The sequence below is a fragment of the Centroberyx gerrardi genome, chromosome 5 (genome assembly GCF_048128805.1).
Source record: "Centroberyx gerrardi isolate f3 chromosome 5, fCenGer3.hap1.cur.20231027, whole genome shotgun sequence".
NCBI lineage: Eukaryota > Metazoa > Chordata > Actinopteri > Beryciformes > Berycidae > Centroberyx > Centroberyx gerrardi.
This window is the reverse complement of record NC_136001.1, coordinates 34,225,640-34,242,273: the sequence shown is the minus strand read 5'-3', so window position 1 is coordinate 34,242,273 and position 16,634 is coordinate 34,225,640. Positions and strand designations below refer to the sequence as shown.

General features: G+C 40.3%; 3 protein-coding genes across 3 annotated transcripts in view; 2 read left to right on the top strand and 1 right to left on the bottom strand.

Annotated features, from left to right (window-relative positions):
• LOC144539338 (nuclear factor 7, ovary-like) overlaps positions 1–8,722 on the top strand; it is a 258,340-nt gene extending 249,618 nt beyond the window's left edge. The window contains exon 2 of the mRNA XM_078283520.1: positions 8,619–8,722. Coding sequence (XP_078139646.1) covers positions 8,619–8,633 — 15 coding nt within the window. The 3' untranslated portion in view covers positions 8,634–8,722. The remainder of the gene's footprint in view (positions 1–8,618) is intronic.
• Positions 6,939–8,680, top strand: LOC139910007 (E3 ubiquitin-protein ligase TRIM39-like). Its single transcript, XM_078283519.1, has one exon. It carries the CDS (start codon positions 7,235–7,237, stop codon positions 8,660–8,662), a length of 1,428 nt encoding a protein of 475 aa, XP_078139645.1. The 5' UTR covers positions 6,939–7,234; the 3' UTR covers positions 8,663–8,680.
• A 4,963-nt stretch (positions 8,723–13,685) lies between the features above and the next one.
• Positions 13,686–15,115, bottom strand: LOC139910010 (nuclear factor 7, ovary-like). Its single transcript, XM_071897196.2, has one exon. The coding sequence runs from the start codon at positions 15,113–15,115 to the stop codon at positions 13,727–13,729; it is 1,389 nt and encodes a 462-aa protein (XP_071753297.2). The 3' UTR covers positions 13,686–13,726.
• Positions 15,116–16,634: the final 1,519 nt, after the last annotated feature.

Below are 16,634 nucleotides of genomic sequence, written 5' to 3'. Positions count from 1 at the left end.
TTGAGCTCTGGTGGCACCAAATAACGCCACCGAGAGTCTCAGTCCTCTAACAAGAGAACTGCAGTTTGTTTGGAGTGAGAACGTAATCCAACCAACTACAGGAAACAAGCCCGAAATGCAAGGGATTATGGGTAGAAAAAGACAGATGCTGACATCTGATAGCCAGCAGTTCCTCATGCTTGGAAAGCCTAGCACAGGGGTCGGTAACCTTTACGATCAAAAGAGCCATTATTGGCCAAAAAAAATAAAATAAAATCTGTCTGGAGCCGCAAAACATATTTGAGCCTTATAATGAAGGTAACACAGCCTATTAAGTCTAAATTATCCTATCAACATTACTAATAGGTCTAAATGAGCATTCATTAATATGTTATTGTCAGAATACAGTGAGGACCCAAGTGCAAATGAGAGGCAGGACACTGAAGAAACAGTCTCAGGAGATTTGGCTGGAAGCTCCACTACACTGTGGGCGGAGGAGAAAGAGAGCGCTCTGGACAGCTCCCTAGCTGCTCCAGCAGCAGGATCAGCACCCCGGAGAGCGCCGCGCCGCACAGTCCTGACAGTTTTACCACATGTGGCTACTCTGCAGTGGGCTATTTATGATTATTTGGTATTTTAACTTTGCATTTCCATTACAATAATACCATGTTTTGTTACATTTATGAAATTATAGAACTACAATACACTACAATTTTATTGGGGGATGCTATTACCAACAAAACACAAAACTGAACAATTGTGAAGTGGAGAAAAAATCCACTGGCATGTGTAGGCCTACTTTGAAATAGAGTAGCTATAAAGAGCTATGCAGGCCTACTTTGAGTCCTCCCCGTGTTTGTGAAAATGAATAAAATAAAAAGTAGCCTACTTTGATAATAAATAAAACATATAGCCTAATAGCTTTAAAAATAGTAAAAAGTAAAAAAAAATAGGCCAGTTTCAATTTAATTTTGACTAAAGTCCAGTTCAGTCCGAGGTAATCCTCTTCTTTTTTCCTCAGCCACGTACAGCAATCAACCCTCGGGCCTGACCATAAAACACAACGATATCAGCTAAGGGTCATTCAATTCGTTGACAAAATCACAACTTGCTAAAACAGATACTTTGTTGCAAAATAATAGCCTATTAAAGGATAGCGTTCTCACCTGTTTAATGCGATTTCTGTTTCTGAATGTCACTGCAGATCTTCTCGATATCAGGGCTGTAAGATGTAACTTTGATCTTCACACAAGACTGCAGGCTCTCATCTGTGAGGCGGGAGCGATATTTGGATTTTATGTAGTGCATGCTTGCGAAAACCTGCTCGCACAAGTACGTTGATCCAAAGATGGACAGGACTCCAAATGCATACTTCTTCATGTTCATATAATTGTCCGGAATAGCATTCCATGTTTCAAACAGTTTTGTTGGGTTTTGGGAGGTTTTCAGTATTGCTCCATTTGTGGTTTTGAGCGAGAATGGCCTTCTGACGGGCGACATCTTCGAGCTCGGCTGTCAGGCTTTTGAACTTGGACACCCATAAGTCTTTGTCAGCTATGTCGGCCAGTTTAATTTCAAGGTCGGGTTGACTTACTCCTGGGAATGCGGACATGTTCAACAGGGATGGGTCAATGTCCAGGGGTGTGACAGGGAAGGATAGTGTAGTTTTTTCCTTTCGGAACTCGCTGAATCTTTCCCCAAATGCAGTTTGCATTCCGATGATCACACGTTAATAAAATTAATTATTAAAAATAATCACAATTGATGTGATTGTGTCCTTTGAACTCTCTCACGGAGGGGAAGTGAGAAAGCGTGCCTCTCTGTACATCTCTGGTGAACACAGCGCTAAAACATCTTCCAGCATCTGCAGGGCCGTGCTTCCCTTTCCCTGGAGACTTTTGTTCAACCTGTTTAGGTGACTTGTCATGTCCACCATGAAGTGCAACTTTTCCAGCCAATCGGGATCTTCCAGTTTTGGATAGGTCAGGCCTTTGCTTTGCAGGAAAGTTTTCACATGTTCTACACAAGCGGCAAACCGTTTCAGGACCTCCCCTCTGGACAGCCACCGGACTTTGTTATGCAGCAGGAGATCCGAATATGCACTGTCGACCTCATCTAGCGATGCACAGAACTGTTGGTGGTTTAAGCCTTTTGCTATTATTTTGTTCACTATCTGGATGACGAGGTTCATCACCTCCACACACTCGGTGGGGGAATGTTTGAGCGCACAGTGCTTCTTGGTGCAAGATGCAGTGAAACGTAAGCAGCTTTCAATCCAACGACTTCTGTAGTAAAGTCACAAACCCCTACTGTGTCCCTCTCATACTAGGTGCCCCATCTGTAGCCACTGACACCATGTGGCTGGTGTTTATTTCTTTGGCTTTTAAACAGTTCACAACAGCCTCACAAATATCCTCCCCCCGTGTTTGGCCTTTCAGCGGTATCAACTCAATGACTTCTTCTTGCGGCCCATCAGAGTTCACATACCTGCATAGCAGCGCTGTCTGCTCAATATCGTTCACATCGCTTGACTCATCGCAGGCAATTGAGTATGCTGGAGCTGAATTGATGTCCTCGATTTGCTGACTGGTGATATTTGTTGCCATTTTTATGGCCCTGTCTTTGACGGTCTTTGCGGAGAGGGGTATATCTTTAATTTTCTGAACTATCTCAGTTTTGTTTTTGAACTCTGAGAATAGATGCTCTGATATTTAATGAACGATTCTTTCATGTATTCACCGTCCGTGAACAGCTTTCCACGCCTTACTATCTCTTGAGCTGCCACAAAACTAGCAGCAGTAGTGGAGTTTGGAGATTTGATCCAATTCTTAAAAGTACATTTGCTCTGCTCTGCTTTCCGCAGCAGTTCCGAAATCGCTCTCTTTCTCTCATCCCCAGCCAGATACTTTTCAGCAAATGCAGTGTGCTTGTTCAGGAAATGTCTTTCAATATTACTTTTTTTGTTGTTTGCTAATTTCTCGCTGCAGATCAAGCATACCGGTAAGCCAGCAGCGTTGGCGGTGAAAGCAAACGAATCTGTCCACGCACTACTAAATTCTCTATTTTCCTCAGAGACTTTTCTTTTTTTGGATGTGGAATCCATAGCTAGCCTAGCTATGGAAACTCAAGACTAGCCACCGCTATTGAGGTTCGGCAAAATTTGGAGATAAGGGCCGTAGACGTAGGCTATGATGCACATTTTAGTTGACTGAAATGTTAAAACATTTTTTTAAATATTTTTTTATATTATATATTATTTTATATGCATAGTATGCTTTCAACCAATCCCAAGAGACTCTGGGCGGCGTATTTCATTCTGCAACTCGCTTACAGCTGCATTTGTTTGGAGCGGAGAACTGAAAGTTTGAAAACCTTTTTTGTTTTCAAAAAAATCTTTTTGTTTTCACTCAGTGACAAGGAGCTACTAGCCATCTGAGCAGAGCAGCAGATTAATATGAAACATTAACTAGGATGCTGTTGGGGGCCGACAGCAGGGGTATATCCCCGAGATTCCCCGATCCTCGAAGGCCCCATTAAGTCAAATGTAATAAAAAAGCCATTCAGTAATCATTCAATAAGACTCCAGGGTTAATCTTCCCAATTATTTTGGTTGTATGTCCCAACTATTTTTATTTCATCAAATAATAACATTTTTCCTTCTGAACTAATCTTCATAATAATAAAGCTTGCATGCTGTAACTATTTTATATCATAAATTAATAAAGTTAACCAGTTAATTATATTATTATTACTCCTAATCACTCCAAAATGAATGGATATAATCCTCTAGGGATTGACTCCCCAATAATAAAGGGTATGTACCTTAACTATATTTTTTAACATGCAATAATACATTTAACTAATTAACTATTTTATTAATAATAATCACAGAAAGTGCAAAAAGTGTGAAAGGGCTTCATGTGAACAGGCATGCCTGTGGCGCAGAGGGCTAAAGCACATGCCATGTATTTGCGATGTTGTGGGTTCAAACCCAGCCTGTGACCTCTCTCTTTCTTCCATCTCCCCCTCGCTCTACTGTACACTGTTTAATAAAGCTGAGATACTACAAGGCTGTAAAAAATAAACAGTTTGGGGTTTGCTCCCAGGCGTTTCCCCACTATCAGCTCTGCTACCTGTTGTGTTTGAGAAATGGCTTTTATTTAGATGCTTTCATCATGATGTATGGAATAATCTCCCTGTAGTCGTCCTGTATCGGTTGTTTTAGGTGAGCAGGAAGGCTAGGCGGTGAATTTTCATTGTTTTGTTATATTACATTTTACTATCAGAGAGCTGGCCGTTTCCCAGCAGTGTTTGCTGCAGCTGAGTGAATGCAGATTAGGCTCAGCACAGTGTAGAAACACCAAACCTCTGTGATTAATTGTGCTGTAAGTTTCCCTTCATCATCAGATCATGCTGGATATAGGAGGTTCTTGTATTGAACAGCATCAATGAAGATACCTCTGCAGCAGTTAGTGGATCTGCTCACACAAACTGCGAATGCGATCAAACACATGCGCTTGTATACACACACACACTCCTACCCAGTGTTGGGTGAGCGCGATAACTTGAACAGTAATCAGATTACTTTTTTGTGGTAACGAGAAACTTAACGCATTCATTTTTCAATTTATGTAATCAGTTATTAGTTACTTTGTCAAAGTTACATTTCGCTACTTTTATTTTTCTTTCAAATGGTTAAATGTTTAGTTAGTACAAATAAAAAAAAAAAAAGGTATTGTACGCTACATGATGTTATTAAAGCAGAGTGCAGCAGGCTGCGGTGCGGTGGAGGCTTGTAGGTCACGAGTCGCTTTCAGAATGAACACAACATTAACTGCAGAACTTGGAGTTACAGTTAACATTATTGTTAACTGTAAGTTTAGCTTTCACTCTCAAACAAATCAAATTTGAATTGAAAGCTTGTGAGCACAGTCTGCCGTTTATTTTGAGACCAGACCGGATCAGGTCAGGCTCTGTTGATCAACGGGTGAAGTTAGTTTGAAGTTTGATATTCACCGGTCGATGCGCCTTTTCTCTCTCTGTGTCGATAGCATAATGTTTCTCAAATTAGGCTTTTTTATAGAGAGGAACACAGAGCCAATGTTTCACAATGTTGACAAAGCCTAAATCACCTGCGGTTGTGATGCAGCAACGGCAGAAAGGATCCAGTCGGTCCAAACCCCCACTGAGTATTTACTGTGGAACTGTGGATGCAGCTGCCACTGATTTCAACGTGTATACCGCTGACGCATTTCAATACCAGGGATAAGAGGCACATGTTAATGCCAGGTATAAAGGGGGCCAATATGTCTGTAAAGAATTAAGATCTCAGGATTATGATTATTGTGTTCTGGATTTAGAAATACAAATGCAGTTATATTCCAAGAAAGCAAATCCAAATCAAGCACTAGTTCCCTGGTGGCTGAGTGGTCCACTGGACCCTCTACCAGTCTAAAACAGTGTTTCTCAATGCTGGTCTTCGGGGTCCAGAGTAAGACTGTTTTTTTTATCCCACCAGCTAGTTTATTACATTCACCTGGCATCCCAGGCATATATCAGCCCCTGATTAGACAGCTGGAATGAAAACCAGGAGTAATCAGAGTCCTGAGGACCAGGATATAGAATCACTGGTCTACAATACCCAGTGAGCAGTGAAACACACCACTACCCTGCCAAAGCTCTGCCCCTTCTCTGACTCATCAGAGAAAAACCAGGAAACAGAGGTTGTTATTTTCCACTCCTCACTGAGAACAGACACACACGCTGAGAGACAGACGATAAGATTCACCTTCAGACCAAACCCATGACTTCCACTGAGGGAGGACAGCTACAGGAGGGAATACTGGGAATACTGCCACTTCAACCTGCTGCTGACCCCTCACACTGAATTTGGGTTTTAGAAGAACCACGACTCGGAGTGACAGCAACTTTCAGACAATTTTCTAGAGGAGGGAGTGGTAACCCTAACCCTAACCCTAGAGAACGGCTCGATATCTGTAAAATTGACCCCCCGACACTTTACTGTCTGGTCTGTATGAAATGTAAGCTGCTGTCCTGTTTAAATGTACCACTTGAATGCCAATAAAGAAAATAAACATGGTCACATTGTATGATTTATTGTCCAATTACACCCGCTTCACTTTACAGGTCCGGTACCATGTAAATACATAGGAATTACTATTGAATTGTAGGAAATAGACACGCTTCACTTTACAGGTCCGGTACTATGTAATTATATATGAACGCAAATATGTTGTTGTATAATTATTAGCCACATTACTGTGTAATAGTTTTTTTGTTAAGGTCTACTTACAAATAGTTAATACGTTATTAGGGACCTGTAAAATGAAGGGTTACCGGATTTTGTTTTACTGAGGTTTACTGACTGTAATTTCAGTAGCATTGTAATGTCTAGGTTCTGCTGAGTAAAGCCCTATTTGGAGTGGATTAGTTTCTCTAGGGGGAGGTCAGGTAATTTCAGGTAATGTTAATCCTGTCCGGATTGTCCATGTCTGTGTTTTTCCCCTTCTACCCATGACAAAATTCCAGCTCCAAACGCCCACTGTGTTTTGACAAACTCAAGGGTGCTGTGATAATTTTAGTCCTGTAAGGATAGTCATCTCGGTGATATTACAGAAGGTTAAAACAACATTTTGGCCCTTGCGTGTTGGAAAACATTTTTGACCACTGCTATGTAATGTATTTCACGATGACAAGGCTGTCTTAGGCTATCCTACCGAATCAGAACATGAGTTCAGCCGTCCAGCACAAAATTGGCACTTGGACCGCCAGTAATTAGAGTCCTGAGGACAAGGATATTACAATACCCAGTGAGTGATGAGAGAGCAATGAAACACACCACTACCCTGATGAAGCTCCGCCCCTTCTCTGACTCATCAGAGAAAAACCAGGAAACAGAGGTTGTTATTCTTCCACTCTTCACAGAGAACAGACACACGCTGAGAGACAGACGATAAGATTCACCTTCAGACCAAACCCACGACTTCCACTGAGAGAGGACAGCTACAGGAGGGAATACTGGGAATACTGGAATACTGGAATACTGGAATACTGCCACTTCAACCTGCTGCTGACCCCTCACACTGAATTTGGGTTTTAGAAGAACCACGACTCAAAGTGAAAGCAACTTTCAGGGAAGTCTCTGGAGGAGGGAGTGATACCATGACTGACTGAATGACTGATTTCCTGTTTGAGCTGTCTGCCTGGTCTGTTTTTAACTTCACTCAGAGAGAAAATGGCTTCCAGATCAGAGGAGGATCTCTCCTGTCCTGTTTGCCTTGACATCTTTAAAAATCCTGTCCTCCTGTCATGTAGCCACAGCTTCTGTAAAGCCTGTCTGCAGAGGTGGTGGACAGAGAAACAAATACATGAGTGTCCAGTTTGTAATAGAAGATCTTCAAAGAGTAAACCACCTTGTAACTTGGTGTTAAAGAACCTGTGTGAGGCTTTCTTACTGGAGAGAGATCAGAGAGCTTCAGCAGAGTCTGAGCTTCTCTGCAGTCTGCACTCTGAGAAACTCAAGCTCTTCTGTCTGGACCATCAGCAGCCAGTGTGTGTTGTCTGTCTGCATTCAAAAACACACACCAACCACAGATTCATACCCATCGATGAAGCTGTACCGCATCACAAGGAGGAACTCCAGAAATCACTGAAGCCCTTACAGGAGAAACTGAAGCTCTTTAATCAAGTTAAAGGAAACTGTGATCAAACAGCAGAACACATTAAAGTCCAGGCCCAATACACAGAGAGGCAGATTAAGGAGGAGTTTAAGAAGCTTCACCAGTTTCTACAAGAGGAAGAGGAGGCCAGGATCGCTGCACTGAGGGAGGAAGAGGAGCAGAAGAGTCAGACGATGAAGAAGAAGATTGGGGGTCTGAGCAGAGAGATAGCAGCTCTTTCAGACACAGTCAGAGCCGTAGAGAAGGAGCTGAGAGCTGAAGACGTGTCGTTCCTGCAGAACTACAAGGCTACAGTGGAAAGAGTCCAGCGCCCCCTGCTGGAGGATCCACAGCTGGTCTCAGGAGCTCTGATAGACGAGGCCAAACACCTGGGCAACCTGAGCTTCACAGTCTGGGACAAGATGAAGGAGATGGTCTCCTACACTCCTGTGATTCTGGACCCCAACACTGCGTATCCAGAACTCATCCTGTCTGAAGATCTGACCAGTGTGAAATGTGGAGAGAGTCAGCAGCTTCCTGAAAACCCAGAGAGGTTTGACTGCCGCCACTCTGTTCTGGGATCTGAGGGCTTTAACTCAGGAACTCACAGCTGGGATGTTGAGGTTGGAGACAATATATACTGGGCAGTGGGTGTGTTAGCAGAGTCTGTCCAGAGGAAGGGAGACATGCAGTCTGGATTATGGAGAATAGGGTTCTATCATGGTCAATACTCAACACGTTCCCTACCATATCTACCCACTCTTCTCCCAGTGAAGAAGAAGCTCCAGAGGATCAGAGTGCATCTGGACTGGAACAGAGGAAAGCTGTCATTCTCTGATCCTGATACTAACACACACATACACACCTTCACACACACTTTCACTGACAGGCTGTTTCCATACGTTTTGACTACAAATACACTTCCTCTGAAGATATTACCAGTGAAGGTCTCTGTAACAGTTGATGATTTGGTAATGTGCACAACTAGCCATCCATTTCTTTAAGGGGAATAACACTTAACGATTCATTTCATGTTGTTCTTATTTCCATATATATATATATATCTATATATATATATATATATATATGTACAGTATATTCCTACAATCTGTGAGATAAAATTATAAGATAGAAAAATAAGAAACTTTATTGATCCCTGTGGGGAAATCAGGTCGATGCAGCAACAGAATATAAATATGAATATAGCAAATGAGGCTTCTGTGAACGGATGCAACATTTGCAGCATGTTTAGTAGTATGTATAAATGAGTGATGTATAAAGTATGCAAAAAAGTATGGATTCTGGGGTGTATTCAATAACAGCAGTAATACATAGTGCGACTACTACTACTACTACATCTTTGTTGCAGCCACACTTCCTGTTTTAGGCTGAATAGACAGCTGCAGTTTTATATTAAAAAAAAATCAGGAATAATGCAGGTTTAAAGTGCTTCAGGAAAAAGATGATTAAAGGCAAGCAAAGTGCAACAAGAAAGAAAAAGCATAAAAAAGTAAGTAAATAAAATTAAGATGCTTAAGATTAATTAAAATGCTGTGCGGAGACAAGTCTACGTGTTAAATTGAATTTTCTCTATATTCAGACTAGTCTTTTGATGTGATTCGAATTTTTCTTATTTTTTATACTTAGTTTTGACTTTATTTCAATTGTTAGTTTTCAGTGTGGGTTTGGTATAAGTAGTTTCATTTCAATTTCGTTTCTGGTCTAGTTTTACTATTTTTGGTAGTGGTGGTATTTTTCAGAATTTCAGAATTTTCTAGAAACTAGTCTAAACAAATGTCATATACATGATACAGTGTCCATGTGGTAAGATATGAGATATGTATAAACGATGTAATGTAATATACATTGGTGAAACATGCCGTCCCCTAAAAGAGCGAGTTGTATCAAAAGAAATGATGAAACTAATCAGTTACCAGACATTTTAAGCAACAGATTGAACAGGTTAAACCAAACCAAAGAGGTGGCAACATTGCCCACATGAGAAAAAAGATGGAGGCCTTCTGGACATTTCATGACATTCAGATTTTATATTCAATTATTTATTATTTTAAAACATTTATTTCAGATTTTACTTTATATTTTGTATCCTCCTGTGCCTTATGGAGTGAAGAGGGAAACTTTTGTTGAACTTCTATATCTTGTTGGTAACCAGTGGGTGTTTTTGTCACATGACCACATCCTCTGTTCCTGTATGGCTCAATGAAACAATGTGTTAGTATTCTATTGGTTGTTATTTCCACTGTCTCTTATTCTATTGGTTGATTTTAGTGTGCTTATGTATATGTATAGGCTTTTAGACATATTGATTCATAAACCCTGATGAAGGCCACAGCCCAAACGTGTTGGATTTGCTAATAAACGCTGTTCCCAGTACTCCGAAGTGTTGCTGGAATCTTTTATTTTCCAAATGCATGAAACATAGCATTACACATCATAAAGTTGAATGCATTTTAACATAATATGTCCAAGCAACATGCAAAAGTTAACTTGCTGCAAAGCTATAACATTAGCTTACGCAACAACAAACATCTGTTAGCCGCTAATGTTATGTAGTTAACTGTACATCTGAATTATTTGTTTGCAGCTAATATGAAACACTCTAATAATAGCAAGACTAATCGCTAATCTCTGTGGTAAATTAACACAAGCAGGCTAGCAAGCCTGTGTAGCTTTAAGTGCAGTTTCAAAAATCAAATTCTCATTTTAAAAACACTATAAGCCTTTTAACACACACAGAACCGTGTTCATGAAATAAATATTATCTACTTACATTTGAAATTAGAAATTCTTGCCACTGTAGTATACATCCATGCATTTTTCGCATTCATAAACTCAACATACTATGCAGTGGAAACACACTGCATACTCATTTAACGTCACACATAGTATGTTAAAGGATAAGGCCGGCGTTTTTTAATGCATTTCTTACCGTCAACAAATCCTATGAAAATAACAAAATCAGCAATGATTTTGTTTTGCCAACAAGTCTCGTCCATGTAGCCGGTGCCCAATGCAGCCTCATGTCTCAGCAGCCATAGAACTCCATTATATTAAAAAAACTATTAAAAACCCGTCACAGAGCCATGCTGCTGCTCTGCAGCATATTTCATCATCACGATGCACCGGGCCGGCCAACTTTTTCCTCAAACAACTTAATAAGCCGGCCGTAACCACGTTATCCATCTCAGGAAAGTAGTTCCGTAACACAGAAAATAGTCCCCGGCGTAATGAATAATTTGTTCCCATTTGAATTTGATTTGGTAATAACTACAACAGCCTGACTTTTCATGGTAACAGTTAGTGATTTTTAAAATGTAAACTATGTCTTTGTGAGCTGTATTTAAAGGTTTTTATCTCACAATTGGAGCCAATCACTTCCGGGTTGACGGCTAAAAAGGGAACGTGGGAAGTCAGAAAGTAACGGGAGTAGAGCAAACGCATTGTTGATTTTGTTATTTTCATAGGATTTGTTGACGGTAAGCAATGCATTAAAAAACACCAGCCTTATCCTTTAAGTTTGAGTATCACCTGGTTTCAAACAGTCTGTTGTTTTAGCACATGCTCAGTAGATTCTCTTAGTCAGAAGAAACTAGACATGATGACGGCGCTACTGAAATCACAGTCAGTAAATCTGAACAAAGTTCCTCTTAACTTCATTCTTTATTGGGTTTCAGAGGCAAACTTATCCAAAGGTAGTTGAAAATAATCACTGTAGGTTACAGATTACAATGCTAACATACAAAATCAGTAATTTACATTTCAGGCATTTAGCTAGATTAGATTTTCTTTAGTGGAGTAACGTACAATGAATGCAACAGTACAGAAAGCTTCAGTTCCTAAATCATCAACATTACATAACGTCTGAATAAAAAATGAGATCTCCACCTTTTAAATAAAGTGACACCCACTCTAACAAATTGATAGTGCAGAATTAAAATGATGGTATTTTTAAAGGACGCTGGATAACTGAAGTACTTGGTTGACAAAATGAATGAAAATGACAAACTATGAGGTTCTGATTTACTTTCCCAAACAGATATGGATATATTTTGTTTTGTAAATGCTGAGCCTGGATCTGCTGGGGTTTAAATGATTTAACTACAAAGAGAAGACTAGTTACAGTGGAGAGAAACTCTAAGAACCTGGAATAAAGAAATACAAAATACATTTAACACTAAAGATGAAGAACAAAATAAGACAGGTTGAAGTTTTCACTGGGGTGATGTTTTCAAACCTCATGATTTGCCTACACTCACCCTGAAACTAGAGTAGGTAGCTGGTGAATGTTGCTGCCTGTCTTATGGAGCTGTAGATTTATGACAGAGTAGCTTGATGTTTTCTATGGTACTCACTGGTATGGTAGTATATCATAAGGACAAGGAATATTAACATCATATCCTGTGTATTGATAAATAATAGAGAAAAATCATTTTAAGATTGTACATCTGAAGAAAATTCAGTAGTAGGCTTGTCTACTTTGACATGACACAGCATTTTTTATTCAAATTTTCTTCTGTTTTTAAAATATTTATTGACTTAATTTCATTTACTTACAAAGAAGAGCATCCCATCCCCACTAACTGACTATGTTTACACAGGCTTGAAAAGGATTATCTGTTTAAACCAACTAGTACCAAGTAATCAGATGCCGACTGTGCACAGGCATGAGAGAGCAGTGATCAGCTGTTTACATGTTTATAGCTGCTGATCAGGTTGTCTATTTCTTCACATACTACCGTCTAACCACTGTTATCCTGCTTAGTACATGACTGCCTTCTGCAGACTGGAGGACTGATGATCACTGCTCACAGTCGTCGTTTTGCACATGGATGTCACAGCCAAAACTATAAAGACCCAAGGCTAATAGTCTTAATTATGGGCAATAACCCATATGGATGAGAAACCTCAATACAACTGGAATTGCAGCTTTTCCATAATTCAGTATATTCAATATTACAGACCTGTAGTATACACGACCTAGTGTGTGAATGAATAATATGCAAGAGCAATTCTCATATGAAGGCTGATTGAAGGTTTACATGACTGCAGTCAGAGCTAACTGTCAGAGCGAATTGTCAACACTTATCTCTTGCTGCCATTTGGGGCCGCCACAGTGTGAGGTTGCCCAGTGTAGCTAGTGTAGTGTAGTGTAGTAACAAAGTGTTGTAAAATACAATCTGTTGTTGTTGTTGTTCTAGCTGTCATCAACAACACCATGACGACTACGTCATCATCAGGACATTAGAGTCTTGCTTCTGTAGTTTCTGGCTTTGGCAAAGTTGATTATATTCACTGATCTACAGAATCTGCACATTCTGTACATCTGCATCTTTAAAGTGAATATAGTGACAAGGTGAATAGTTTTTTACAATGCACGTCTGCATGCTAGGACACTGTAGTTATGTATGGATTCTGTGTTAATGTGAATATGAGTCACATACTGAGCATTTGCTGTCATTCCACACATCTGTTTCCTTCCCATGTCCTTCTCATTGCTATAATGCATATGTTGATATCCTTACAATGTTTTCCTCCTATTTCAAACCATATACAATGTTTGATCATTTTTGGTATATTTTCATATAATATGTAGCATATATTCATGTATACATATAGCCTGTATTTAATATATTTGGTATATTTTATATTGTACAAATTCTATTTTCTTTCTTTGTCTCACTGCTGTTATTTTATACACCCCAATAATGCTGTAATCCATACTTTTTTGCATGCTTTTCATTTATATATTCTACGTAACATTTTCTAGTTGTTGTTTCGGTTGCGTATGTTTACAGAACCCTTTGCTATATTCTTGTTTATATTCTATTTTTCCCTGTTGCATCCTATTTGTATTTGCTGCTGCAATAACCTGATTTCTCCGTAGGGATCAATACAGTTTCATTTTATCTCATTTTATCTTCTATATGTAGAAATAAGAATGACATGAAATTAATCCTCGACTGGTATTCCCCCTTAGCTAGAAATGGATGACTAGTTGTGTACATTACCTAATCATTTCATCATCATCCTCTTTATCTCTAACTGTGCTACTCCACTGTTACAGAGACGTTCACTGGTAATATCTTCAGAGGGGATTCTTCCACCGTGTGAATGTATGGAAACAGCCTGTCAGTGAAAGTGTGTGTGAAGGTGTGTATGTGTGTGTTACTATCAGGATCAAAGAATGACAGCTTTCCTCTGTTCAAGTCCAGATGCACTCTGATCCTCTTGACCTTCTTCGTCACTGGGAGAACAGTTTCTGGATCTGATGGGGAGCGTGCTGTGTATTTCCCAAAAAAGAACTGTATTAACCAAAATCCATCCCTTACAACTCCCTTCCTCTGGACAGACTCTGCTGCCACACCCAGTCCCCAGTCTGTATTGTCTCCAACTTCAACATCCCAGCCGTGAGTTCCTGAGTTAAAGCCCTCAGATCCCAGGATCCAGCGGTAGTCAAACCTCTCTGGGTTTTCAGGAAGCTGCTGTTTCTCTCCATATCTCACACTGGTCAGATCTTCAGACAGGATGAGTTTTGTATCGGCACTGTTTGGGTCCAGAATCACAGGAGTGTAGGAGACCATCTTCTTCATCTTGTCCCAGACTGTGAAGCTCAGGTTGCCCAGGTGTTTGGCCTCGTCTATCAGAGCTCCTGAGACCAGCTGTGGATCCTCCAGCAGGGGGCACTGGACTCTTTCCACTGTAGCCTTGTAGTTCTGCAGGAACGAGACGTCTTCAGCTCTCAGCTCCTTCTCTATGGCTCTGACTGTGTCTGAAAGAGCTGCTATCTCTCTGCTCAGACCCCCAATCTTCTTCTTCATCATCTGACTCTTCTGCTGCTCTTCCTCCCTCAGTGCAGCGATCCTGGCCTCCTCTTCCTCTTGTAGAAACTGGTGAAGCTTCTTAAACTCCTCCTTAATCTGCCTCTCTGTGCGTCGGGCCTGGACCTTAATGTGTTCTGTTGTTTGATCACAGTTTCCTTTAACTTGATTAAAGAGCTTCAGTTTCTCCTGTAAGGGCTTCAGTGATTTCTGGAGTTCCTCCTTGTGATCCTGTGCAACTTCGTCGATGGGTCTGAATTTGTGGTTGGTGTGTGTTTTTGAATGCAGACAGACAACACACACTGGCTGCTGATGGTCCAGACAGAAGAGCTTGAGTTTCTCAGAGTGCAGACTGCAGAGAGGCTCAGACTCTGCTGAAGCTCTCTGATCTCTCTCCAGTAAGAAAGCCTCACACAGGTTCTTTAACACCAAGTTACAAGGTGGTTCACTCCTTGAAGATCTTCTCTTACAAACTGGACACTCATGTATTAGTTTCTCTGTCCACCAGCTCTTCAGACAGGCTTTACAGAAGCTGTGGCTACATGACAAGACGACAGGATCTTTGAAGATATCATGGCAGACAGGACAGGAGAGATCCTCCTCTGATCTTGAAGCCATTTTCTGTTTCTTAGTGAAACTAAAAACAGACTGGGCAGGCTGCGCAAACAGGAAATCAGTCATTCAGTTAGTCATGGTACCACTTACTCCTCCAGAAAATTCCCTGAAAGTTGCTTTCACCTTGAGTCGTGGTTCTAAAACTCACATTCGGGGGTCAGCAGCAGGTTGAAGTGTCAGTATTCCAGTATTCCAGTATTCCAGTATTCCAGTATTCCCTCCTGTAGGAGGGAAGGTGAATCTTATCGTCTGTCTCTCAGCGTGTGTGTCTCTTCTCAGTGAGGAGAAGAAGAATGGCAACTTCTGTTTCCTGGTTTGTCCCAGTTGAGTCAGATTGGGTGGAGCTTTGTCAGACCAGGGGTGTGATTCATTCCAAATAATGCTTTATCCGAAATGCTCAGCTCTTAACTAAAATAGACCAGGGCTGAGTTTCATTCCAAAGCATTGCTCTCTTGATTCTCACTGGACATTGTAGACTGATAGAGCGCCCAGTGTAACACTCAACTAGTGTTTGATTTGGATTTTAAGCATTTGAATCCAAAATTAGATATCCAAGAGATAAGATAAGATAAGATAATACTTTATTGTCCATTCTCATGGGAATTTGTCTTGCCTGACATGCCCCAACAATCATTAAAGTACATGATACATCATTGAAAAAAAAAAAAAACATCAACAAAAAACACTTCACCAAGAAGACATCATCATGACATGACACAGTATTGAACAAACACCTCATCAGAATGGTATAATACAGTAGACACGACACCTGCTGGAAAAAAACAAGACAAACAAACAAAAAAACGGTAAAGAACGTAAGTCCTGCACCTATGAGCATCAACATGCCATAGTCCATACCCCAGCAGTTGATACTCCTCGTGCAAAACATGAGAAGAGTCCTGGACGATTTTATTAGCCAGTCTGAGGCTGCGCTTGGAGCAGCTGTGTAGGGAGGAGTCTTATGTCATGGTGCCACTTCTTCCTAGATCTGAGAGATGTAGAGATATTGAATGATGAATAAAAGGTTATCATTTTTCTTTCCAAAATTAATATACAGCATCTTAGAAATGAACTCTGCATTTGTATTACTAATTCTCAGATTTCTTGGCTCAAGATGAATCCATTGCTTGATGGTTTTTCCACGATTTTGAATTGTATGGAAAACCTATTTTACACAGCATATATGGACTAACTAGATTACAGCTGTTACCCAGAGTTTTTAAAATCTAAGGTGTTTGGTGCACAAATTAAGTTGATGGCAAAGATGTGCAAACAGGAAGTGATGCATAATTCCCAAACGCCTGATCCTAGAGCAACTTAACTTCAGATACGTATTTGGGATGGACCCCAAAGTTTCACAGACCACATTTGGCTGCACTCCATAGGACCTTCTTCAGGCCATCCTTGCAATAGTAACTATTTAAAAAAAAAGAAGAATCCTACAAAGTTGACTCAATTGAAATTTGAAATTTACACACAGCATGATTGAGCTGCCTACATTATAGATTTATGATACTTGTGA